The 26,790-nt window shown below is 40.2% G+C and overlaps 1 protein-coding gene across 4 annotated transcripts in view; it reads left to right on the top strand.

Annotated features, from left to right (window-relative positions):
- tbc1d16 (TBC1 domain family, member 16) overlaps positions 1 to 8,621 on the top strand; it is a 102,767-nt gene extending 94,146 nt beyond the window's left edge. For all 4 annotated transcript variants that reach the window (XM_080447337.1, XM_080447336.1, XM_080447334.1 and 1 more), the window contains exons 13-14: positions 4,438 to 4,584; positions 8,297 to 8,621. In XM_080447337.1, the coding sequence (XP_080303463.1) occupies positions 4,438 to 4,584; positions 8,297 to 8,602 (453 nt within the window). In that variant the 3' untranslated portion in view covers positions 8,603 to 8,621. The remainder of the gene's footprint in view (positions 1 to 4,437; positions 4,585 to 8,296) is intronic.
- Positions 8,622 to 26,790: the final 18,169 nt, after the last annotated feature.

The following is a 26,790-nucleotide window of genomic DNA, read 5'->3' as shown; positions in this document are numbered from 1 at the left end:
TCTAGGGGGTCCCTGGAACAACATATTTTGAATTGGGGGTCCGCGGCCAAATACATATCCTTTTGGGTGGTCCTTGACATGAAAAGGTTTGAGAACCGCTGATATTATAGCAACATAAGTTTAAAAAGAAAAAACACTGTTTGGATTCAGAAGACATTGTAGAATCCCCCAGAAGCAAAGATTTGAGCGAAATATTTTCTCTTTAAAAATAATATATATTCAAAGATTTGCTCAAATGTTCAGGATTTTTCAAAAAAAAAATGCAGATCTACAAGCTCATAGCGCGGCACTCTGTGCCGCGCTATGAGCTTGTAGATCTTGTAGAGCTTGTACATATCTGCAATTTTTAAATAGCCAAAGAAATCAAAAAATGACACAGATGCGTTCCCGGTCTTAATGGGTTAAGTACATTCCTGGGAGTTAGATTAATACTGAGGAATTTACTGTGTAGTGGCGTTTATGTGTAAGGCTATACACTCAATGTATACTTGTCTTGTTTCTAATTTGCTGGTGAATTATGCATGGTGAGTTATGCATTCTCAGCTGTGAGCTTATGTCTCCAAAGCACTGGGTGACTCTGACAAAATAATGACATTTTCTCATAAAGATCTCTCAACAGGCCCGATATACAATGCAATAAACAAACAATATACAAACAATGAGTCATAAAAAGCTGAAATACGTTGTGGTGCCCCTTTATGAGTGTAATTCAAATGGCGTTTGGCTGATTGATTGATTGATTTTATACGTTGCAGTGTTGATTTTGTCGACTAAAACTATGACGAAAAATGTTGGTCGACTACCTTTTTTCACTGACGAAAACTAAATATAAACTAAGCTATGATGACTAAAACTATGACTAAATGCAGTGACAATTTCGTCAACAAATAAAATCTAGACTAAAATGTTAGTGAGCGACTAGAAGAGATCCAGTAGAACTAAAAGACAAGTCATTTTATGTTTGGTTGCGCTCGGGTGTTGCGCTCTGAAAATAGCAGATCTACAAGCCCACAACGCGTCGCAGCGCGACACGTTGTGAGCTTGTAGATCTGCTATTTTCAGCATGCAACCAAGTGTAAAATCAGCCATTACGACGCCATCAAGGCACCGTCAACATACATTATAGTCGACTGACTCAACTGTAGATTTAGTCGACTATAATCTTATGATATTAAGGCGACAAAAACTATAACGTTTCAGATGACTAAAATATGACTAAAACTAAATGGAATTTTATTCAAAAGACTATGACTAAAACTAAATCAAAAGTTGCTGTCAAAATCAACACTGATACAGTGACATAAAAAAAATAGCACATAAGCACTTTCCGACATATTGGATCACTGAGGATGAAAACACAATAAAGCCAGAGGGCTTATTTCCATTGTGGTCCTCATCAACAAGAAACACTAAACGGCATAACAAACAAAAACACAACAATACATCAGACAGATATACATAAGAAACTATAGACTCGAATAATGTGCAGTCGATGTAATTTTACATATTTTAATCTATAAATGTGCAGTCAATGCATTTAACCTATTTTAAATAAAGTGCTATGTACTATGCTATATACCTGCACTATATAGTATAATAAAGTTCCATAGAGTTTATCATATACATTTTGTGCACCAAACAGTCATATTAACATATCAAGTGTCAGAGGTTTTTCACGCCGATCTGTTTAGAGCTGCAGAAGCCTCGACGAGGACCTGGGTGTAAACAAAGGGTGTCTGGGCGATGGCCGAGGGTCCTGTCTAACAAATGGAACAATAAGATTTCTAACGCGATCCGCCATTGCAGAGTGATCGCCCGTCGAAAATGGCTTGTTTTCGCCACTGTAAAAAGATATGTTGATATGGACCTTTTTCTCCAAATCCTATCATTGGAGGGGATGGAAGAGACCATTCACATCCGTCCATTCCATCTTAAAGGGTCCTCGGATCATTTCTAAGTTGCGTTAGAGTGCTCCTTGTGGATTTTTTTTTATTGAAAACATTTGAAAAACGTAGATCTACGTTTTTGGCACTCAATGTGTTAAAGTGCATATTATGGCATTTTCTCTGTGTTGTTGAAAGGTCCCTCACTGTGTGTCAAATGTGGGATAGATTGGAAGGTTCATGATTTTTGCCTTTAATTAAGCAACTTTATTGTTATAGCGCCACCATGAGGCCAATTTAAAAAAATGTGGGGTGGGGTGTCTTCCTTGGTCTACTGAGAGTGTGCGTGCAAATAGTGCATGCACACACACACACACAGGGGCGAATACATAGTCTTGGTCTCTCGGGCCTGTTGGCCTGGCGAAGACAGAAATATGAAACAGGTAGCACACTTCTCCAATTCGCAAGTCAGTCAAGTCCTCCTTGACCTGGACATTTTGAGATTGTGCTACGGTACCTGTTTCATGTCTTTTCGGAATATTACTGTACTACAGACCGCTATCAGAATGAAGCCAGAAACACCAGGCCATGAATCTATGAGACGACAAGCAACAGCGTGAAGTTTGTTCTCAAAGCAAACAGCATGAGAAGAGAAGCTACCGTGAGCCAGAGAGACAGACAGACAGACAGAGAGAGAGATGCAGCCAGACACAGAGTGAGGGTTTGGACTGGGAGAAGCAGCATAACTCTGCTGTCAGGCATCTCAATTATTTCAATGGTAAATTAATGAAAGTATAAAAAAAAGTAACAAAGAATCCTACTTAAGTACAGTCCTTGAGTAAATGTACTTAGATACTGCCTTTGCAAAACTGGATCTCCTCCCAAATAAATGTACTGGTTGAGAAAAAAAGAAGCGAGAGAAATGGAGAATTCACTCAAGAGGAAAAGAAATCTCCTCTCTTTGCTTTTGAGGGAATCCCAAGGAAGAGAAGTTAGAGTGAACGCCGCTGGCAGCAAACCGACTGGAAAAAGAAGAAGAGTGAAAACTCCTTCACGATGCCAAAGATGGTCACTGAGCTTCTTTACGAGGTCGGCGAGGGAAGACAAAAGAAACCTGATCGATTCATGTTAGAAATTGCAGTGGAAAAATCAAGTCCATCTCTTTTGGGGTCTGGCTGAGAAGAACTGGACAGAAATAACAGACAATTGTCCTCCATTATTTAAGGAGGAGCTGAGACTTGAGGTGGTTTGGGATTTTATTACATTCTTAAGTTGCATTTGGAGAAGATGTTGCCCTTTCATTGTTCACGTTTTACTTCCAGATTTTTTTTTAAATATATATAATATTCCACAACTCTGTTCTTTCAAAGAAAATGTTTTGGCCTGAGCATGCTGGGCAGTGATTGGCTGAGTACTACAGGACATATTGTACTGTACTAAAACCGGCTGGTAAATGATTGATTGATTGATTACTTTATTAGCAGGTTTGTTTGTTAAATGCATAACGTTGTACTCGGTTCATCAGTAATACATACAATACAATACAATACATATTGGAATAAAACTCTGTAGGGGCAGAGGATGCTACTACTACCAAGGTGTTTGAGGACTTAAACTATATTCTCACTTATATTTTGAGGTCATGAAAGTGGTTCCATCCCCAGGAAGCCAGAACCAGAGGTCATGTTGTGAAACTTTCCATCACATTTCAGTTCCTGACCCCCACTTTTTCATGTCAAGGACCCCATCAAAATATTGTTCCAGGAACACCAAGAATAGAAGATTTGTGTTAAAAATGTTAAAATATCATTTTCCAAACATTGTTGAGATAATTTCAAAAATAGCAGATCTACAAGCTCATAGCGTGGCACTCTATGATCTTGTATATCTGCTATTTTTTAATAGCCAAAGTATAAAAAATCTACTACAAAAAAAGAATTTACGTTGCTCTGTAGCCGTAGCCTGGCTCCACCCCCTGAATCCTTTGCCTAGCATTCAGGGTCTGGTGACGCTTCCGAAGGCGGGTGTTCCTCGGTTGAAAATCTGACCGACGAATCGGGATCGGGACAATCCAGTATGAACCAATCGCGTTGGTTCATAGTGGAGTCCCACTTTGGCCACGCCCCCATCTCAGAACTCCGCTGCATTGAGAGGGCTTTCAGACTGAATAATGGAGTGAAACGAAATGAAAATTCAGGCTGAGTGTCAGGCTACTGTAGCCGCTTAATGTTTGCGGTCCTCCCGGGTGCTTCTGTGTTTATTCCTACTAACAACAACACTACACGTTTAGGGCAGTGGTGCTGACAGGTTCTGCTGTTAGCAGAATCCGTCTTGAGATATTGAATATTTTACGGTGTAGCTTGAGCTCCCAGAGATGAAAAGTCTGATCTGTGGCCCGACCATGCATCTCAAACTGGGGGTCCTTGTAATGAAAAACTTTGAGAATAACTGCTCTGCTGTTGGCTGTCCTGTGGATGACACTGACAATGTCTCTCTGTCTCTCTGTCTCTCTCGCTCTCTCTCTCTCTCTCTCTCTCTCTCTCTCTCTCTGCAGACAGACTACTTCCACCTGTTCCTGTGTGTCTCCATCATCGTGCTGTACGGTGAGGATGTGTCAGAGCAGCATCTGGCCACCGACCAGATGCTGCTGCACTTCAGCAACCTCTCCATGCACATGAGCGGAGAGCTGGTGCTGCGCAAGGTACACACACACACACACACACACACACACACACACACACACACACACACACACACACACACACACACACACACACACACACACACACACACACACACACACACACACACACACACGCGCGCACACACACTTTGATTTAGTTTTAGTCATAGTCTTTTGAATAAGATTCCATTTTAGTTTTAGTCATATTTTAGTCATCTGAAATGTTGTAGTTTTTGTGAGCTTGTAGATATGCTATATTCAGAGCGCAACACAACATAAAATGACTCGTCTTTTAGTTCTACTGGATCTCTTCTCCACTAGATCCCTCACTAACATTTTAGTCTAGTTTTTATTTGTTGACGAAATTGTCAATATATTTAGTCTTAGTTTTAGTCATCATAGCTTAGTTTTTGTTTAGTTTTCGTCAGTGAAAAAAGGCAGTCGACCAACATTTTTCATCATAGTTTTAGTCGACGAAATCAACACTGACACACACGCGCACACACACACACACACACACACACACACACACACACACACACACACACACACACACACACACACACACACACACACACACACACACACACACACACACCTGCATGCACAGCACCGCTGGTGCAAAGTACACTAACTAAGAACATTTACTCAAGTACTATTGATTACAACATGTATGTGCTGTCACTTCACTTTCATTCAGGGGAATTGGGAATAAATAAAAGGCGTACATGAGTAGTTCTTGAGTACTTCTACTTAATTCTTCCCAAAAAGCAAGTATTGCAATTTACTCCACTACAGTTTATTGGTTACTTTGCAGATTTAGATCATTATTACAAAAACATATATATATATTAACCAATGAATCCCTATTTTATACTTTGTCTTTTCAAAACTAGCCCATTCAAGCTCACAAGGCGTGAGCTTGTAGACGGAGTATATTTTCATGCCAATACTTTGGTACTACTACAAAACAATCAGAGTACCACTGCAGATGACACAGTGTGTAAATAAATGAATGGTTGTAGATGATGTTAGTAATGATGAGTTGTTGGTTTGCTTTGGCATGTTGCTAAATGTGATTAATATGATGTGTGGCAATACCATTCATTCACTGTGAGTCAGTGTAGCGCTGGTCTCTCTCTCTCTCTCTCTCTCTCTCTCTCTCTCTCTCTCTCTCTCTCTCTCGTGTCTTGGCCTCGTCTGATGCTGCGGGGGGGGGGGGGGGGAAGAGAACTACAACTTGATAGACTGTAGCCTCACAGCAGCCTTGAGATGCTGAATGAATGCTGCCATGCCCAGATTTATGATCTGCACCCCTGCTTGTGTGTGGGTGTATGTACGCATGTACACTATTTGTACGCACACTCTCAGTAGACCAAGGAAGACACCCCACCCCACATTTTTCAAATTGGCCTCATGGTGGCGCTATAACATCCCGCTTTACATTTTGGGTACAATGAAGTTGTTTCATTAAAAATCATGAACCTTCCAATCTATCCCACATTTGACACACAGTGAGGGGCCTCTCAACAACACAGAGAAAATTGCCATAATATGCACTTTAACAGACTGTTTGGTGCACAAACTTTATATGATAAACTGTGAACTTTATCATTCTATATAGTGTAGGTACATAGCACTTGACTGCACATTTAGAGGTTAAAATACGCCATTCATGAAAACGGCGTCCTAAAATGTTGATGTCCTCACAAGAATAGTAATACAAGTGTGTGCCTGTGTGCATGGATATGTGCGCTTCCTCATGTTTATGTGTGTGCTGCATGCGTTCCTACTGCTACAAGCACAGTGAGCGAGCAGCCTGCACTCCTGTTAGCATGCTGCTGCTGCTGCTGCTGCTGCTGCTGCTGCTGCTGCTGCTGCTCAATGTTGATTTTGACAGCAAATTTTGATTCAGTTTTAGTCATAGTCTTTTGAATCAAATTCCATTTAGTTTTAGTCATATTTTAGTCATCTGAAACGTTTTAGTTTTTGTCTAGTTTTAGTCGACTAAATAGCATAAGATTATAGTCGACTAAATGTACAGTTGATTTAGTCGACTAAAATGTATGTTGGCGGTGCCTTGATGGCGTCGTAATGGCTGATTTTACACTTCGTTGCATGCTGAAAATAGCCGATCTACAAGCTCACAACGCGTTGCAGATCTGCTATTTTCACTCGAGCGCAACCAAACATAAAATGACTATTTGTACACTGGATCTCTTCTCCACTAGATCCCTCACTAACATTTTAGTCTAGTTTTTATTTGTTGACAAAATTGTCAATATATTTAGTCTTAGTTTTAGTCATCATAGCTTAGTTTTTATTTAGTTTTCGGCAGTGAAAAAAGGTAGTCGACCTACATTCTTCGTCATAGTTTTAGTCGACTGTCGACTGCTGCTGTGACTGCGTTGTGTGGTTGACATTTTGCATGTGTAGTTCTGGGGAGCAGACGGGAATATTTTACTCTAGAGGTCGTATAACGCATCAGTGACTTTGTCGTTGTGACCTTATCTTTTAAACCCGCGTCTGCACTCATTTCTGCTTTGCATTTATGGTGACAGTTATAAAAACATGTTCTTTTGTCATTAATTTTTTTTACCTACAGTATCTCTGCTTCTGCTTCGTACTCCATTAGAGTTGCCAACCATCCCTTGAAATACGGAATTGTCTCTTTGAATTGTTGAATTATTTGGAGAAAAGGGACAGACTTTGTTCATCTTACAGGTTCAAACGCTCATATACATTATGCTATAATAAACTGGACCTGAGTTGTCTCTCTACTTGGACAGCCGCTTTCTGTCTACACCAAATGTCTTTGCCAAAAAATTGCCGATCTACAAAATCACAAGATCTGCTATTCTTGGCCAACGTTCCCCCCAGAAAATTGGATGTTGGGGTTCAAGTGGTTAATATGTTAATCAAAAACTGTACATTATATACAGTGAGATTTTATCTGTTTCTGGGCATCCTTTACAGCCAGGTGTCCCTTTATTTGCATTTCAGGTAGTTGGCAACCCTGTACTCTTCGTCGCTTCTCTTTGTCGCCTGTAATAACTAAGCAAAGTGTGCCGTGATGTATTTCATTACTACGGCTACAGCTGGGTTTCAGATCAGGTTGTCAGAACCTCATTGGGTTCTGAGACTGCTGCTGTTGCTGTAAGGTCAGGTAGAGGTATGATGCCACCGGAACCAGAACACAACACCGCCGGTTTTAAATCACTTAGCCTATTCTATATAGCCCTATTCTATATTTTCAAAAATGTTCAAAAGTTGTGAAAACTGTTTTGGCTTTCATTTATGAAAATGTTGAAATCAAACTGGAAAAACTGGGACAAAATGAAAACTTTTGACATAACTCCACCTTCAGGGCTGGTTGTGGTTATAACATAAACATAAACAAAACAAACAAAACAACATTCATGAAATTCACAGTTTCTTGAACGTTTCCGCTTATGGAAGGTTACCCTTCACATTGGAAAAGAGACTTATTTTTTTACACTTGAGTTTTGTTTGTGAGTTTCTTTTGTTCGTGTATGTGGTATTTTATTTTGTTTGTTTATCCATAGTGTGTTATAGTAATGTTTTATTTTTGAGCTAGTGTGAGGATATTGAGTTTTTTACTTGTTTTTATTGTCTTTTACGAAACATACTGTTATTTCTTTTATTTTTTTCGTAAAAATCAATAAACACAGAAAAAAAAGGGCCAATTATCACTTATTGTCTCTTCCAGGCGCGCAGCTTGCTGTACCAGTTCCGCCTCCTACCCAGGATCCCTTGCAGCCTCCACGACCTGTGCAGGCTGTGCGGCCCGGGCATGTGGGACAGCCGCTACATCCCCACCGTGGAGTGTTCCGGCGAGCACCCGGACTCCCAGAGCTGCCCCTATGGAGGCACCTCCACCCCCCAGCCCTCCTCCTCGCCCTCCCCGTCGCCCACGCCCTCGCCCTCCCCCAACCCCGCGCCCACCCCTCCGCCCGTGGGCAAGAAGGCCTCCAACAAGGCCCGGGAGATTTTCACCTTTCGGAAACAGTCGTGAGCGAGTCGAGGCGGAGGCTGAGTGTGTGTTTGTGTGGGTGGGTGGGGGGGGACAATCTAAGGGACAGATGTGTTCCTCATGAGTTTGGGGGTTCGGGGGATGTCGCCGCGGTCGCCACGGCCATCCCCGTTTCGCCATCGCCATCGTTAAGGAGAATTATTTTTGGCTCTTTTCCGCTACGAGAACTTAGGTGAACCCCTGTGAAACGAGTTTAACAGGTTCTGGGTTTGTTTCCATACGCGCTTATGGCCGGGTTTCAGATAAGGTTATCAGAACCTAATTTGGGTGCTGCTGTTACTGACCCTGAGTTCTAGGAACCCACAACTTATACTTAAGAGTTTTTTTTTGCGTGTGAAAATAGCAAAAATATCAAATCTACAAGCAGGTGTAAATGACATGTAAATGTAAATTTCCTATTTTCTCTTCTTTTATGAGTTTCTTTTTTATGACATACGTCAACCTCCAGAGGTGGTCGTGGTTATAAACGTAAACAAACCAAAAAAAAAATGCCCAGAACTTCAAAGGTTCTGGACATTTCCATGTTCTGGAAGAGTCAGGGTTAACCATTCGTAGGCGGAAAAGAGCCATTTTGATTGTTTGGCATGGCGCGGCGTGGCGCGGCGTAGCTTGGCACGGCACCCTGCCTTATACCAGAATGTATTCGGAAACTATGTCACGTGACTCCGCGGGGCATTTACCCATGATGCTCTGCTGCTGGACGGAATAACTAAGAGCTTTTTCTTTCTTTCTTTCTTTCTTATTAAATAAAAGAGGAAAAAAAACTATTTTCCTGCTGGAGGACAATGGACAATCATCATCCGCCATTCTGCTGCTCAAAAATTCAGGTTTGAAGCCTGGCTGTCCGCTATAAACTTGGCGCACTTCCAACGTGGTCATGGGAAGGGGTTTGTGTTTAAGGGTCTGGGGGCAGGGCGGGGCGACCGGACTGGACTGGATCCACGCAAGGGTTCAAACATGAGACTGGAGGCTTCATTCACTGAACATTATGAAAGTCGTTCACATGCTCACAATGGAATGTTTGTGTGAATAATCAAATTATGTGTGCATATCTCAACTTTAGTGCACGGCCTGGGCCCTTTTTTTTATTAACATGAGATGAGATACGAGCCCGTCGATATAAACCCCCAGATAGGGTCGACTCACAAATAGGTTTATGAGATGAATTATTTGGGACATTTTAAAGGGATATTTCACTTTTTCAAATTGGTCATTGTATCGTCTACTCAGGCTTTTGTGAGCCCCCCGGACAGTTTTTAAGTTGCTTGATTCAGTATTTAGACATTTGATATTCATTGAATCAGACACGCCCCTTTCCTATACAAACCCATTGTAACTTCAAACTCCATTTTAACCGTGTTTAGATTCATCAGAAACACCCGTCCTTGATTCTGGTGACTGATATTGTCCTTCTAATACGTGAAGAGACCGTGTTTTTTTTTCATGTATTTTTAATGGAAAATGAAAAAATAAGTACAATAAAGAAATTAAATAAAATAAATGAAAAAAGGTGGTCCCCATTATTTCATCCAATTCCCCTCGCGTATTAAGAGGGCAGGATGAGTCACCAGAACCAAGGACGGGTGTTTTTGATGAATCTAACATGTTACAAATGTTTTGAATGGGTTCGTATAGGAAGGGGGTGTGTCCGATTAAATTAATATCAAACGTCTAAATAATGAATCAAGCAACTTAAAAACTGTCTGGGGGGCTCACAAAAGCCTGAGTAGACGATAAAATGACCAAAAAATCTTTTGAAAGTGAAATATCCCTTTTAAGTTCGTTTAGATTTCTTCATTTTGTTTCTTGTTTCTTTTCTTCTCCAGTCAGCAATGTGTATGTTTGCGTTTAAACTTCAGCAATTACAGAATATTTAGCAATACTATGCGGCTATAATCCTTGCATGAGCAATTTGTCACGTATTATAGAGGGTACAACTAGCTGAACAACACTTCAACACAAATCCAAAACTGAGATAAGAATGTTTTTTTTACACCACAAAATGCTCGAATCAGAATAGGGCTGAAGATGTTTCCTTTATCATCACAGTGGTTCTCAAACCTTTTCATGTCAAGGACCCCTAGATTTATCTGTTGCCCCCGCGGACCCCCATCTGAAAAGATTTTGTTCCAGGGACCCCTGCAATTGGGTGAAATAATGAATGAATGTGTCGGCCATCCAAAGCAATAGCAGCTGAAATGTGGAGACGGATGCAACGCATCACACCCTGGGTGTTCTGATGCGTAAGAGCTATAGGGCTGCAGGAAAAAAAATCTATTTGAATACGAATCGCGATTCTTATGTTGAACGATTCAGAATCCTTTTTTTTTTTTTTTATCGAATACTTAATTGAATACTTAAGTAATGTACTTAGTTACTTTACACCACTGGCTCCAAGGAATAAAGGTAATTGGGAACCACTGCTCTATGATTGTATGAACGTGACACCACTGCTGGCCAAAGAACAGAACAGAACACTACCCAGTATCTCAGCCCCATGTTCCTGTTCTCAGCTGATTGTTTGGTCTCCTGTGTTTAATCAAGTTGTTGGGAAAAAAAATCAACTGTTATTGTTATTGCTTTGTTTTTGTTCTTTTCTTATTTTCGCCCGGCAATCCTTCTCCCTCTCACTCTGAAATGAAAACACTTTGAGGACTACATGTGTGCCATGTCTGCCTCACTGTCCTCACATTGTCCTCACTACACCAATAGAATCTGTCCACATGAATGTATCTTCACATCTTTCTCTCTGCTGTGCTGTACAATGTGCTTCACTGCTCTGTGTGTGTGTGTGTGTGTGTGTGTGTGTGTGTGTGTGTGTGTGTGTGTGTGAGAACTGCAGTGACCTCCAAACATCTGGTAATGAGCTGGGGAGCAGCCTGTAGAAGGCCTCCCCCTGACCAATCTCCTTAATTATACCACTCATCATGGAGAGAGAGAGAGAGAACTCCACTTGTCATGAGAGAGAGAGAGCTCCACTCATCATGGGGAGAGAGAGAGACAGACATCACAGAGGGAATGAGAGAGAGAGACAGACATCACAGAGGGAATGAGAGAGAGAGAGAGCAATATTTTGGACCTAGAAGAGTCTACTCTCTACAGCAGAGCCTGGCCAGCTCAGAGAGAGAGACCAGTCTTTAGACCTAGAAGAGTCTCTAGCAGCTGAAGTCATGAGCTTGTAGATCGGCTATATGCGCTACGTTTGTGAGACACGGTATGCTAGCTGTTCTAATGTGCAAATTGTTATTTAGATTATTGCATTATTGTTTAGACAGATGCTAGGTCCATGGTCTATAGTCGGTATCCAGTTTCTTGAGGAGGTACACTCTCTCTCTCTCTCTCTCTCTCTCTCTCTCTGTGTGTTCTGTGTATGTTATTATTTAGCCTATAGAGTACAGAAGTCCTGACGTCACTCGTTCATCCCCTGGGTCGTAAAGTAATTTCTCTGTGGAGAATAACATTGGGTCATCTGAGAATCGTCTCATATATATAGAATTGGGGTCCAAAAATAAAACAAACTGTCTCGGCGATATTGTCAGGGAGGTGGCTCTGTATCGTCTATGATAGTCAGTCACTTATATTTGATACTATAGTCTGTTTCTGACGAAAAATGTTACTAATTCGGCGGAAGTAACATCAGCGTTTTCTCACCAGTCAGTTGATGCTTCATATCCATAAGAGTCAAACCGCCGGGGTCATTTGTTTATTTTTGGAAGACAGTTCTTATTTGACGCGATATTAAACACGTCTATGGGAATTCAGAATGAGGGGGGGCGGGGGGGAACCGCGACCCAGGTAGGATGCGTAAATTGCGTCAGATTTTGGTGCTCTATTGCTTATTGTAAGTCGCTCTGGATGACAGAATCTGCTAAATGCCTGAACTGTGAATTGATGTATTAGGCCGTTCATTTCTGTTAAAAAACAACAACATAATATTGTCTCTTGTCGGATGGAAACCTCATTATGTCCAAAACTATTACTTTTTCAAAAACATCAAAAGTAGCAGATCTTACAAGCTCGAGCTTGTAGATCTGCTACTTTTGATGCGTTTGTGTGACGCTGTGGTGTGATCAAGTAGGGCGTTGATTTAGGGGGGAAAATGTATAAATGTAGTTAAGGAGATAAGAGGTTTTTGCCTGACAGCAACGATATATATATATAGTTAAAATATGGAGATACCATGTTTCTGCCCAACCAAAACAACATTTCACAGGCCTAATGGCCTCCCAGCTCTGGGCCACACACACACACACACACACACACACACACACACACACACAGCTGTCAGGGCGGCCTGCCAGCCGGCCTCCCCTCTTTGAGACGTATCTCCCGCGAGAGTTTAGTGAATGACTCTCCTGAGGGGAACAAAACCTCCTCAAATCACCGCTAAAAGGTAACATTAGGACCTTTAAATCGCCCTTCCTCTCTCTGTGTGTGTGCGCGCGCCCTCTCTCTCTCTCTCTCTTTCTCTCGCTCTCGCTCTCTCTCCCTCTCTCTCTCAGTCTCTCTCTCTCTCTCAGTCTCTCTCTCTCGCTCTCTCAGTCTCTCTCTCTCGCTCTCTCTCAGTCTCTCTCTCTCTCTCTCTCTCTCAGTGTCTCTCTCTCTCCAGTGTGTGTTGTAATGACATGCATTACTGGGTGTGTTCCTCCAGTAGTTATCATGTGCAGCTGCCTGCTGGAAATGCCTGGAGAGAGAGAGAGAGAGAGCTAACCCAGAGCTGCTGCACAAAATGGAACTGTGTGTGTGTGTGTGTGTGTGTGTGTGTGTGTGTGTGTGTGTGTGTGTGTGTGTGTGTGTGTGTGTGTGTGTGTGTGTGTGTGTGTGTGTGTGTGTGTGTGTGTGTGTGTGTGTGTGTGTGTGTGTGTGAATGCCATTATGATAATGATTGCATATGCAATTTCTATTAAAATGTTTATTAAAATCATGAAGCTGTATCCACACACTGTTAGTCACTATCTACATTAATCACCAGCCCCGTTTTCTTTTTTTCTTTTTTTATCGTCTCAGGCAGAAACATCTTATCTCCGTATAATAGCTTTGTGTGTTTTTTCTTAAATGAATGCTTGGTCTCATAGCGTTCCTACAGCATAGGGCTTTCACCAACTAGTCGACTATAACCACGAGTCGACCTTGTTGGTACTGTACTAGTTGAATAGTCTATTTCTTGCATTGTTTTAATGCCATTACCATTATTATTATCCTCCTGCCTTTATTTTTTATCAAAAGGGGGTCAAAAGTATCTTAATAATAGCCTATTATTGGGCAATAACCCCCCTTTTGAGGATCCTTGGAGACGCTGCTGTGCTGCTGTGCTGCTGTGCCAGAAGTGCTTCCCTTAAAGGGCAAGACCACTTTGGTAGAGGTTTGGGTTGTGTAGTTACCTTGCCATGATGTAACTCCAAAGGTGAGCAAGAAATAAAAAATAATTTCTCCATTGATTAGAAATTGATAATTCAAAATATGCTCCTCATTGACTTACATTGTATAGTAAAACAGCTCTCAAAGTCACTATTTTAGCACTTAAACGAACGCAAACAAAGTTGATTCAGACAATATAGAACATCACCAAACCCAGTACTGTTTTTTTTTTTAAATAAAAATGTCAGCTTCCTGTTGATTTTGCCATTTTTAATAAGTAGAAAACCTGGACTGGATCCGCGGATCCGGATCCAGATCTTCAAATAGTAAAATCAACAGGAAGTTGACATTTTTATTAAAAAAACAAACAGTACTGGGTTTGGTGATGCTCTATATTGTCTGAATCAGCTTTGTTCGTGTTCATTTATGTGCTAAAAGAGTGACTTTGAGAGCTGTTTTACCATACAATGTAAGTCAATGAGGAGCATATTTTTGAATTATCAATTTCTAATCAATGGAGCAATTATTTTTGATTTCTTGCCCACCTTTGGAATTACCTCATGGCAAGGTAACTACACAACCCAAACCTCTACCAAAGTGGTCTTACCCTTTAAAACGTCATAAAAATAAAGGCAGGAGGATAATAATAATAGTAATGGCATTAAAACTTTTTTTTTTAGGTAATTTCGACTAGTCGACTACCACTGGGTCAAATTAGTCGACCAGTAAGAAATCTCTAGTCGTGAAAGCCCTAGCGTCACACAAAAAGCATCAATAGTAGCAGATCTGCTATTTTTTTGCTATTTTTTTTATTTTAATCCTGAAAAGTAACAGTTTTTTGGACACGTGAGGTTTCCAGCGGACAGAGACGACATGGATGGTTGAACCGCGTTCACTGAATGCACGAGTGTCCCGGCCGACCTCTTGACCTCCTGACCCTCTATATATCTCTCACATCACAGAAACAGAGGTTCATATTAACCCATTAATACCTGGAACGCATCTGTGTCACTTTAGATTTCTTTAGGCTATTCAAAAATAGCAGATATACAAGCTCATAGCGCGGCACCGAGTGCCGCGCTATGAACTTGTAGATCTGCTATTTTTGAAAAATCGAGGAAAAAAAAATTTTACAATGACAACTTTTCCAAAGAATTCAAAAACTCACAATGTGACGAATGAGCTTGCTATTTTCTAATAGACAAAGTAAAAAAAAAAAAAAGACGGGGCATAACCGGAACTCTTTAAGACCTGAGAACGCATCTGTGTGTCATTTTTAGATTTCGTTGGGCTATTCAAAAATAGCAGATATACAAGCTCATAGCGCGGCACCGAGTGCCGCGCTATGAGCTTGTAGATCTGCTATTTTTGAAAAATCGTGAAAAATGTTGTGCAAATCTTTGAATATATATATATTTAAAGCGAGCATTTCTAGCTAAAATGTTATTGCTTCTGGGGATTCTACAAATGTCTTCTAAATCAGTTTAAAACAGTTTTCTGAAACACTTATGTTGCTATAATATTAATGTCAGTGTCAAGGAGCCCCACAACGATATTTATTTGGCTGTGGACCCCCATCTAAAAAAAAAAAAAATCCAGGGACCCCCAGAAGCAAAGATTTGAGTAAAAAACAATTGCTTTATAGATATATATTCAAAGATTTGCAAAAAAAAAAACACGATTTAAAAAAAAATAGCAGATCTACAAGCTCATAGCGCGGCACTCGGTGCCGCGCTATGAGCTTGTATATCTGCTATTTTTGAATAGCCTAAAGTATAAAATATGGATAAAGTGGTTACACAAATGCGTCCCCCGGTCTTAAAGGGTTAAAAAAAAAAAGACAGGGCATAACCGGTTAATGTGTGTGTTGTTATAATCTAAATATGCAAAGACTAAAGTCTTCAAATAATAGTGGTGGGGTATAAAAAGTACAATATTTGCCTCTGACACGTAGTGAAGTAAAAGTATAAAATATTGGGAAAATGGACATACTCAGGGAAAGTTTGACAATAAAGATGATTCTTATTCTGAAAGTAAAATGACCTCAAGTGTTTTTAACCCATTAAGACCAGGAAAGCATGTCATTTTAGATTTGAACCACTTTAACCATTATCTTATACTTTGGGCTATTCAAAAATAGCAGAGCCGCGCTATGAGCTTGTAGATCTGCAATTTTCTTTTTAAATCATGTAAATGTGTGCAAATCTTTGAATATATGTATTTTTTAAAGATAACATTTGTAACTCAAATCTTTGCTTCTGGGGGGATTCTACAAATGTCTTCTAAATCCTAACAGTTTTTTGAAAAAAACCTATGTTGCTATAATCAGTGGTGCTCAAACTTCTGAAGAAAAGTCTGTCTGTCTGTCTTTCTTTTTCCTTTATTTATTCAGGGAAGCCCATTTGAGAGCCAGCTCTCTTTATCAAGGACGCCCTGATAACCAACATATAAAATACATACATAATGAGAAACAATAACAAACATTTTAATCACATTACAACGTCACAGATGCAAATAAACATAGTGTTACACGAAACAGGTGCAGTCACTATGTAGTGTGTCCTCAAGAAGCACCCTGAATGTCTCTATTTGAGACCAATCGCACCAGTTTCAGAGAGTCCTGAAGTTTGTTCCATTTGTGTTCCAGTTTTTCCTTTTTCACTGCTCTTACGTGGACTGGTATATCTAATGTGTGTTTGTGAACGTGGTGAGTGACCAGTAACCTTTGGTTCCAAAAGCAAGGATGGGTACAAAGGAAGCTTTCCACACAAGGCCTCATAAATAAATAAAATACAATGTTGCTCTCTACGCACTGCGAGAGATGGCCAACCCATTTTATCATATAAAATACAGTGATGTCAAGGACCCCCAAATATTATACGTATTTGGCCGCGGACCCCCCATCTCAAATATTATATTCCAGGGACCCCCAGAAGCAAAGATGTGACTTAAAAATGATCGCTTTAAAAATATATAGATATTCAAAGATTTCAAAAATAGTAGATCTACAAGCACTCAGAGCTTGTAGATCTGCGAGAGAGAAAATAACCTGTGTTCCAATGGTTATTACTCAGTGGTGGAAGAAGTACTCGGATATTTTACTTAAGTGAAAGTAGCAATACCACAATGTAGAAACACTCTGTTTCAAGTAAAAGGCCTGTGTTCGAAATGTTACTTGAGTAAAAGTACACAATTATTGGCATCAAAATATACTTAAAGTACCAAAAGTGAAAGTACTAAAATGTTTGAAAATAGCCGATCTACAAGCTCACAACGCGTCGCGATGCGACGCGTTGTGAGCTTGTAGATCGGCTATTTTCAAATAGCCTAGGTATAAAACAGGGCTAAAGTGGTTAATGCATGTTTTATAATATAATAATGTATATCTGCAAAGTAACTAGTAACTAAAGTTTTCAAATAATTGTAGTGGAGTAAAAGTACAATATTTGCCTCTGAGATGTAGTGGAGTAGAAGTAAAAGTATAGACAATTGGAAATACTCCAGTAAAGTAAAAGTACCTCAAAATTGTACTTAAGTACAGTACTTGAGCAAATGTACTTAGTTACTTTACACCACTGTTATTACTTAGTCACAGGCTCATTTTGGGTCAAAGTTTCATTTTCAGTCATCTGGATTCCGTAGAAGTCGCTATACGTCTTCCATCATAGAAGTTCCATAGAAGTTCTATGGAACTTCGTCACACGCACAAAAAAATAGCAACATTTATATTTATAAATATTTCTGCGTGACACTCTTATCATGATGAGGTAGGGCATTAAAAAAAAGGTTGTAGATAAAAAAGATTTTATAAGGAGATAGGCGGTTTCTGCCCTTCAGTGATGATGTAATGTGTGAGTCACTCGGTTCAAAACAGTTCCTCGCTAAAAAACAGCTAAACTAATGGCCTATGTCATTTTTTTTACGTTGTTCAGGAAAAAATAAAAAACTGATCTAAAACAAAACTATATGATATTTATTAATCATTTCACCCAAAATGTTTAGAACAAATTATGACTATTTAAATAGAAATAACACTGTCTGTCAGTTATGTAACATAAGAGATTTAAATAGGTTTAAATAGGATTAAATCTGACTTAGGCCAAAAAATGATTTTAAAAAATGGCCTAAATCATTAAATAATTTGGCTTAAGTCACAAAACCATGTGACTTAGGCCAAAAAAAAGGCCTATGTTTGCCTAAGTCACACTAGTGACTAGTGTGAGTTAGGCCATTATACTAAAAGGGGAGGGAACAGCATGATCCTTTTCAATTAGGAGATGGGCCATTTTAGCAGTGGTGGCCAGTGTCATGAGGAGCTGACTTAGGCAAACATATAATTTTCCTCAAAAAATGACTTAGGCCATTAGTTTAGCAAGGTGACGAAAGCACGAAAACCTCCTTATATGGAATATGAAGCACGAATACCTCCTTCCATTGAATATGAAAGCACGAAAACCTCCTTCCATGGAATATGAAAGCACAAATACCTCCTTCCATGGAATATGAAAGCACAAATACCTCCTTCCATTGAATATGAAAGCACGAAAACCTCCTTCCATGGAATGGTCTTCTCGTTTCCTTTACTAGGAACACTTGTTTCAGAGTGACAAAGCAATATCCATATTTGGGGAGTATTTGTTTGTTTATCCCAAAGGCTTTGTAGATGTTCTATAAACGGTCTTTTATTTCCTTCTTTCCAGATTCAGCTCTGGGCCCTCCTTCTCCTCCTTCTTCTTCTCCTTACATATGGTAACCTAGTTGATTAATGCAAGAAGCGGTTGGGAACAACTATAATCAGTTTCAAAAGGAAAATGAGTTGTACATTATCCTAACCCGAAACATACGATCAACCCGGGGACTTGGTCCATGGTGTTTGTGTGCGTGTACATGTGTGCGTGTACATGTGTGTGTGTGTGGCGTGCAGTGGTGGAAAAATTGATTTATTCAAGTAACATTTTTAACACAGGCCTTTTACTTGTAACAGAGTATTTTTTATATGGCGGTATCGCTACTTTTACTTCAGTAAAATATCTGATTACTTCTTCCGCCACTGGCCTACACACTGCTTGGGCGAGCCTCCACTCGCCACCAACAGCACGAGCCGCGAGGCCGAGCCACAGAAGTATGAAATGACATTTGCCACTCTGCGTTTTTTTTTCTTTCTTTTTTTCGGGGAGCACAATCAAACCAAACTCACATCGGCTGTTGTACTGGAGCAGGGGTGATGCAACTTTGATGTAAATTAATGCTTGGCCATTCTTTGTCACACAAAAGTAGCAAAAATAGCCGATCTACAAGCTCAAAACGCGTCGCAGTGCGGCGCGTTTTGAGCTCGTTGTGAGCACGTTGTGAGCTTGTGAGCTTGTAGATCGGCTATTTTCCGGCTTTAGACTTGCGGTTAAAAATGCCCCCCAAAAAAACATTAATCAATCATAAAATAGGCTTACTAAAATGTTGATGTCCTCACAAATATAGTAATACAAACGTGTGTGTGTGTGCGTGTGCGTGTGCGGTGTGTTTCGGTGCCCAGAGACCCTCTGGGCAGCCTCTGATGTGGGGGCCTATAGCCTGCCTGCAATTACAGCCCATTAAGCCCCTGATTGATAGCCCCTCTCTGGCCTTAATGCGTTTCAAGAGCACAAAACCAGATAAAGGCAAAATGACAATAAACACATAAATGAATAAACGCCACTTCTCATTACTCATAACTTCAGGCCTCCGGCCGTGACTCACTTTTTCAGTAACTCATACAGGTCTTTTATTATTGGTATAAACAACCCTCAGAAAAAACAAGCATCAGACACGGAGGATGTTTGACGAGGAGACACTTAAGCCCGATGCGTACAGGAATCAGAATCAGAATCAGATCAGAATCAGTTTTATTGTCACATCACAGGTTTACAAGGTAAAAAAGTGGGTGAAATTCTTTTTTGTACATCGTTCCCATCGCAACGTTAGTTTCCATAGAAAGAAGAGGGGGGGGGGAGAAGAAGAGGGTGGGGGGTAAGTGGGAAGGAGATCAAAACAAGAGAGCAACAGAAGGCCAGACAAGTTATCTACATATTTACAAATTACCTGAGATAATAAAAACAAAAAAAAAACTAAACTAAGGTGCCTGAGCATAGCAGCAATGTATTGTATACTGTGCATGTTATACTTATACTGTGCATGATAGACAATGGACGTTAAGGTGCTTAGAGGAAAAGGAGCACAATAAAAAAGACCAAAAAAAAGTCAGTGCGTTATACAAGGGATTAAGGTGCAAAAAGTCAGTGCGTGTCCACCTAGAGTGGACCGACCCTAGTATAATCCGCAAGTAGCTCCATGAGGGAGTGCAACAAAAAGTCATTTGTACCTGGTGTAGTCCACAGGTGTGTCCGAGGGGGGGGCTAAAGTCCAAGTCATTGTCCCTGGTATAATCCACAGGTGTGTTCAGGAAGAGCCAGAAAAAAAAGGAGTTTGGTTCGGCTCGGTCCAGACTACAATATGACGTCATTCAGAGGTGCGGTTGCCTCCGAGATGTTGTGACCGGTGAAGCCCTGGTCCAGAGCGTTGGCGAGTTCTCTCTAACGGCCTTCCAGGCGCTCGGCTCTGCTCATGACAAGGAATTCCACTGCCCTGCGAGGGCTCCAACTGTAGTAAAAATAAACAAAACCACTTCGCTACTCACCGAAACAAAGGCTGTTTTGTGTTGTTGAACGGTCTGTTCTCGGAGGTGGGAAGCCTCTCAGCACCCCACCTACTCTGTAAAATACACTTTTTGGCCAGAAAAGAAATTATTTCACCGTAAATGGAAAATATGTTTATGGTTGCTCCACTTCCGGCTCTACAGATCTGGTCAATGGGATTCTGTGTCATTTTAAGATTTCTTTGGCTATTCAAAAATAGCAGATCTACAAGCTCATAGCGCAGCACTTTTATGAGCTTGTAGATTTTATTTTTGAAAAATCGTGAACATTTGTGCAAATCTTTGGATATATATTCTACAAACAGTTTTTTTGAAAAAACTTTTATGTTGCTATATCAGTGGTGCTCCAACTTTTCCATGTCAGGGACCCCCGAAACGATATGAATTTGGCCGCGGACCCCCATCTCAAAATATGTTGTTCCAGGGACCCCCCAGAAACACAGATCGGAGTAAAACATTTTCGCTTTAAAACGTATATATATGTGACTGGGGCTAGAGAAATGGTCCTCAAGTCGGACGTTTTTAAACAGTAGAATCAAGGGAAAATATATATATATATATATATATATATATATATATATATATATATATATTTGCACACATTTTCAAGATTTTTCCAAAAATAGCAGAAGCTCATATATCTTGTATATCTGCTATTTTTTAATAGCCAAAGAAATAAAATTAAAAAAAACACACCCAGTGTGAAGTGGGCGGTGTGGTCATCACAGTGATGGAAGAAGTGTTGGAAGAAAAGTGTCATGTTTCACTAGCCAATCACAGTCCTGAATAGACTGTGATTGGCCAATCACGGTGCAGGGTTAGGGGGGTACTATGGTGGCCAATCACAGCGCAGGGTTGGGGGGGTGCAATAGGACCCCCTGTCCAAACCTCACATATAGGGGCGGTTTCACCGCCCAAAAATTACACACAGATGCGTTCCTGGTCTTAATGGGTTAAAATATTGAAATGCAGGTGCAGCACGTGTGTGTGTGTGGTACCTGTGTAGGAGGACATGAAACGTACTGCGCTCCAGAGAACCTTATCAGCTGCTCGTAAAATGTAAATGGTGACATTGGAGAGTGTTATTGCCACGGCCGCTTTGCTTATACAACTAGACTCGCTTAACCGCTTTCTCTTTCAAAATGGTTGGAAAACAGCGAAAAAATAAGATCTACAAGCTCACAACGCCACGCATGCAGCGTCACACACCAGTGGTGGAAAGTAAATAAGTACATTTACTTAAGTACTGTACTTAAGTACAATTTTGAGGTATGTGTACTTTACTTGAGTATTTCCAATTTCCAATACTTTTACTTCTACTCCACTACATCTCAGAGGGAAATATTGTACTTTTTCTCCACTACAATTATTTGAAAACTTTAGTTACTAGTTACTTTTCAGATATAAATTATGACATTATAAAACATACATTAACCACTTCAGCCCTATTCTATACATAGGCTATTTGAATATAGCAGATCTACAAGCTCACAACGGGTCGCGCTGCGACGCGTTGTGAGCTTGTAGATCTGCTATTTTTTTGCTATGGCAATACTTTTGAACTTTTACTCAAGTAAATTTTGAATTCTGGACTTTTACGTGTAACAGAGTATTTCTATATTGCAGTATTGGTACTTTTACTTAAGTAAAGAATTGGAGTACTTTTTCCACCACTGCACACACACATTGTGAGCTTGTAGATCGGCTGTTTTCCCTTTTTTGACATCATTTGACATCATTACGACAAAGTATAAAATAGTGCGTTCATTTATGAAACCGCTTCAGAGGAACCACTTCAGAGGAAAATGTTATACTTTTACTCCACTACGACTATTTGAAAACTTTGGTTAGTTATTCGGCCATTTGAAAATAGCCGATCTAAAAGCTCACAATGCGTCTGGATGCAACGCATTGTGAACTTATAGATCTGCATTTTTCAAATTACTTTTATAAATTTGAAAACTTGAAATGGGAAATTGTGCATAATGGGTACTTTCTTCTACGTTTACTTGTAACAGAGTATTTCTACATTGCAGTATTGATACTTTTACTTAAGTAAAAAAGAGTGAGTACTTTTTCCACCACTGTGTTTAATCAATGAATATAAATGTAATGATTACATGGACAAAGTAGGCCAGATGCAAGGCTAAAAGACTGAATGCAGAGAGAGCGGTGTGTGTGTGGTATCATGCTATACCGGTAGGCTACCTGTGTGGTAGGAGGAGGGCGTAGAAACGTGCTTTCACAGAAGCTTATCAGCCGGCTCATAAAATGTAAATGGGGGACGTATCATCCCGAGAGTGTTATGTAATATATTCCCACGGCCGCTTTGCCTAAAGCGACAGACAAGAGGTGTCATTGAGAAACCGTTGAGCACACAAACCGTGCTGATTGTGATAGGATCTGTGGTCTAACAGCAAACGTTTAGCATGTCTGATAATGTGTGGCGAGACTGCAAGGTACACAGACTGCATGGTGCACAGTACATGCAGGCCGACCAATGCTGGAGCTTTATCTCTTTAAGACCTGAGAACGCATCTGTGTGTCATTTTTAGATTTCGTTGGGCTATTCAAAAATAGCAGATATACAAGCTCATAGCGCGGCACCGAGTGCCGGGCTATGAGCTTGTAGATCTGCTATTTTTGAAAAATCGTGAAAAATGTTGTGCAAATCTTTGAATATATATATATTTAAAGCGAGCATTTCTAGCTAAAATGTTATTGCTTCTGGGGATTCTACAAATGTCTTCTAAATCAAATTAAAACAGTTTTCTGAAACACTTATGTTGCTATAATATTAATGTCAGTGTCAAGGAGCCCCACAACGATATGTATTTGGCTGCGGACCCCCATCTCAAAAAAAAATAATCCAGGGACCCCCAGAAGCAAAGATTTGAGTAAAAAACAATTGCTTTATAGATATATATATTCAAAGATTTGCAAAAAAAAAACACGATTTAAAAAAAAATATCAATCTACAAGCTCATAGCGCGGCACTCGGCACTCGCTATGAGCTTGTAGATCTGCTATTTTTGAATAGCCAAAAGTATAAAATATGGATAAAGTGGTTACACAGATGCGTCCCCCGGTCTTAAAGGGTTATTTGACACTGCTGGGTGTAGTAGCGGCACGGCTGTTAGTCGGCTGACGTGGCAGTATAGGACTGATGGGGGATATGACTTCAAATCTAATTCAAATAAGAGTAGGACAGGGTTCTACAACAGGGGGGTCCGGGACCCCTAAGGGGGGGGGTCCTCAGAGATACTGCGGTGGGGGCCAGCCAAATCTTTGTGTGATAGGGACTTAATTCATTTCTTTACGCAAAACATTAGCTGAAAATAGCCGATCTACAAGCTCACTGTGAGCTTGTAGATCGGCTATTTTTGGGCGAAGAGGTATGGCGTGTACGGGGGGGGGGGAAAGAGCAGACCAAGTACAGAGCCAAAGGTCAAGTTTACAAAGTAGTGAGAGTCTAATGGTTAAATGTCTGAAAACATGAATTAACATGCATCCAATATGTAGTGGGGGTCCCTGGACCCCCTGCTTCGTCTCTCTCTCAGCTAAGGGGACCTTGGCCTGAAAAACGTTGAAGGATTTAAGTGTTTAATGAATTGGATAGAGCTTAACTGTAAAACTTTAGAGCTTCGGTACTGCATGGAATTGAAGACAGACTCAGAAAGCTTGTATCATTTATTGGACACAACGACATATGCAGGGGTCCATGCATAGGTTGCAAAATTGCAACCCAACGTGCTTCACATTAAGACAATAAATAGTAGAATGCCAGAAAAAAACTGAATTGGCAAACAGAAACATAACTGAACAGTGTAGTTAGTTAAACTAAAGATCAAGTCGACATAGGGCAGAATTATACACATTAATCAAAGTAGAAATAGCAATACAAAACAAAAATAAAAGCAATACAAATAGTAAAAAGCATAAAACGTGAACACAAGATGAATTTAGATGAATGCCATATTAAAGAGATAGGTTCTCAGTTTACTCTTAAAAACACTGAGAGAGCTCGCCGTTTCAAGTTCCAGTGGTAATGTGTTCTTAGGGCCATAGAACCAGAAAGCAGCCTCGCCCGGTGTTCTTATATGAGAAGCATTGGGAACCTCTAGGAGAGCCGGAGGAGGACCTGAGTGTTCTGGTTGGAACATAACGCTCTCTAGAATCCTTGAGTTGGATTCGTAAGTGCTTTTGTAAACGAATAAAAGTGCCTTCAAATCAATTCTAAAAGATGCCTGTTGCGACTGCAGCACACAGCAAACCTAAAATATTTATTTTTTATTTTTTTATATCTGCTTTTTTCCTATTTTATCTGCTCTGATTAATTTTCGTGCCTTTTTGTTTTTCCTTTTATTTAAAAGTTTCTCTTACAATTGTGCCTACAACTGTCCTGGGGATTGAGGGTGGGGGGAGGGTGGGATAGGGGAATGTAGTATATGTACATTTTGTTTGTCTCTCTGTGATACGATATGAAAAAATGTATGTGCAGTATGCTTGCCCCTGGGCCTGGTACAAAAAACTAATAAAAATATCTAGAAAATAATTCTAAAAGATACAGGTAGCCAAGTGTAGTGTTGACAAGACTGGTGATCTCTTCTTCTTCTGGCGTTGGTTAAAATTCTAGCTGCCGCATTTTTGGACCATGACATTGACGTTGGCGTTGCACATGCAAATGTTTTAGTTTCACCGATAAGCAGACAGCGATAAATTAACGCCTATACTTGATCACACTATACAGCGTCACACGGAAGCATCAAAAGTAGCAGATCCACAAGCTCGAAACGCGGCGCGAAGCGACACGTCGTATTATGCAAAATGTTTCTGTTTCACCAATGGCGGACAGACAGCGAACAGCGATGACCACAGCGGTGTATAAAGACAAAAGAAAGATTAGATGAATTGAGCTGAATGTAAAGCTAGAATAAACTTGGGGGCAGTGTTGGTTTTGACAGCAAATTTTGATTTAGTGTTAGCCTTTTGACTAAAATGTAGTTTTAGTCATATTTTAGTCATCTGAAAATGTTTAGTTTTTGTCTAGTTTTAGTCGACTAAATATAATAAGATTCTAGTCGACTAAATCTACAGTTGGTTTAGTCGACTAAAATGTATGTTGGCGGTGCCTTGATGGCGTCATAATGGCTGATTTAACATTTGGTTGCGTGCTTAAAATAGCAGATCTACAAGCTCACAACGCGTCGCAGCGCGACGCGTTGTGAGCTTGTAGATCTGCTATTTTCAGAGCGCAACACCCGAGCGCAACCAAACTTCTACTGGATCTGTTCTACACTAGTCCCTCACTAACATTTTAGTCTAGTTTGTATTTATTGACGAAATTGTCAATATATTTAGTCTTAGTTTTAGACATCATAGCTTAGTTTTTATTTAGTTTCTATTTAGTTTCTATTTAGTTTCTATTTAGTTTCTATTTAGTTTCTTTTTAGTTTTCGTCAGTGAAAAAAGGTAGTCAACGAACATTTTTCGTCATAGTTTTAGTCGATGAAATCTACACTGGTTTATTGGGCATGAGTGCGTGCGTACGTGTGTGTTATAGCACTTTATCATTGAGAGGTTGTGTTTTTGCTCGTCTGTAAAACAAGCATTGGAATGATAGATGTTGAACCCCCCCCCCCTTCGACTCTTCCCTGTAAAGCATTGGTTCTCAAAGTGGGGTTCGGGGACCCCCCAGGGCCAGGGGTCCTGGAGGGAGTTCCAGGGGGTCCCCTGCAGCAAAAGTAGTTACAGGGATATTTCACTTTCGAACATGTTTGGGGTCATTTTAACGTCTACTCTGGCTTCTGTGAGCACCCCGGACGGTTTTTAAGTTGCTTGAGTCAGTGTTTCGATATTTGACATTCATTTGATCAGACACGACCCCTTCTCATACAAACCCATTGTAACTTCGAACTCCATTTTAACCATGATGGATTCATTGAAAACGCCCGTCCTTGGTTCTTGTGACTGGTATTGTCCTCCTTATGTGTGAGGGACCTTGTTTCTTCGATTACTTTTTTCTTTTCCCCCCAAAAAAATATAAAAAAAGTAATGAAAAAACACGGTGCAATTTTTATTTTTAAAGAAATCTGCCTGCTTGACTGACTGACTGACTGACTGA

This window comes from Gymnoscopelus braueri (genome assembly GCF_963280865.1).
Source record: "Gymnoscopelus braueri genome assembly, chromosome: 13".
NCBI lineage: Eukaryota > Metazoa > Chordata > Actinopteri > Myctophiformes > Myctophidae > Gymnoscopelus > Gymnoscopelus braueri.
This window is presented reverse-complemented; position numbering and strand designations above follow the sequence as displayed.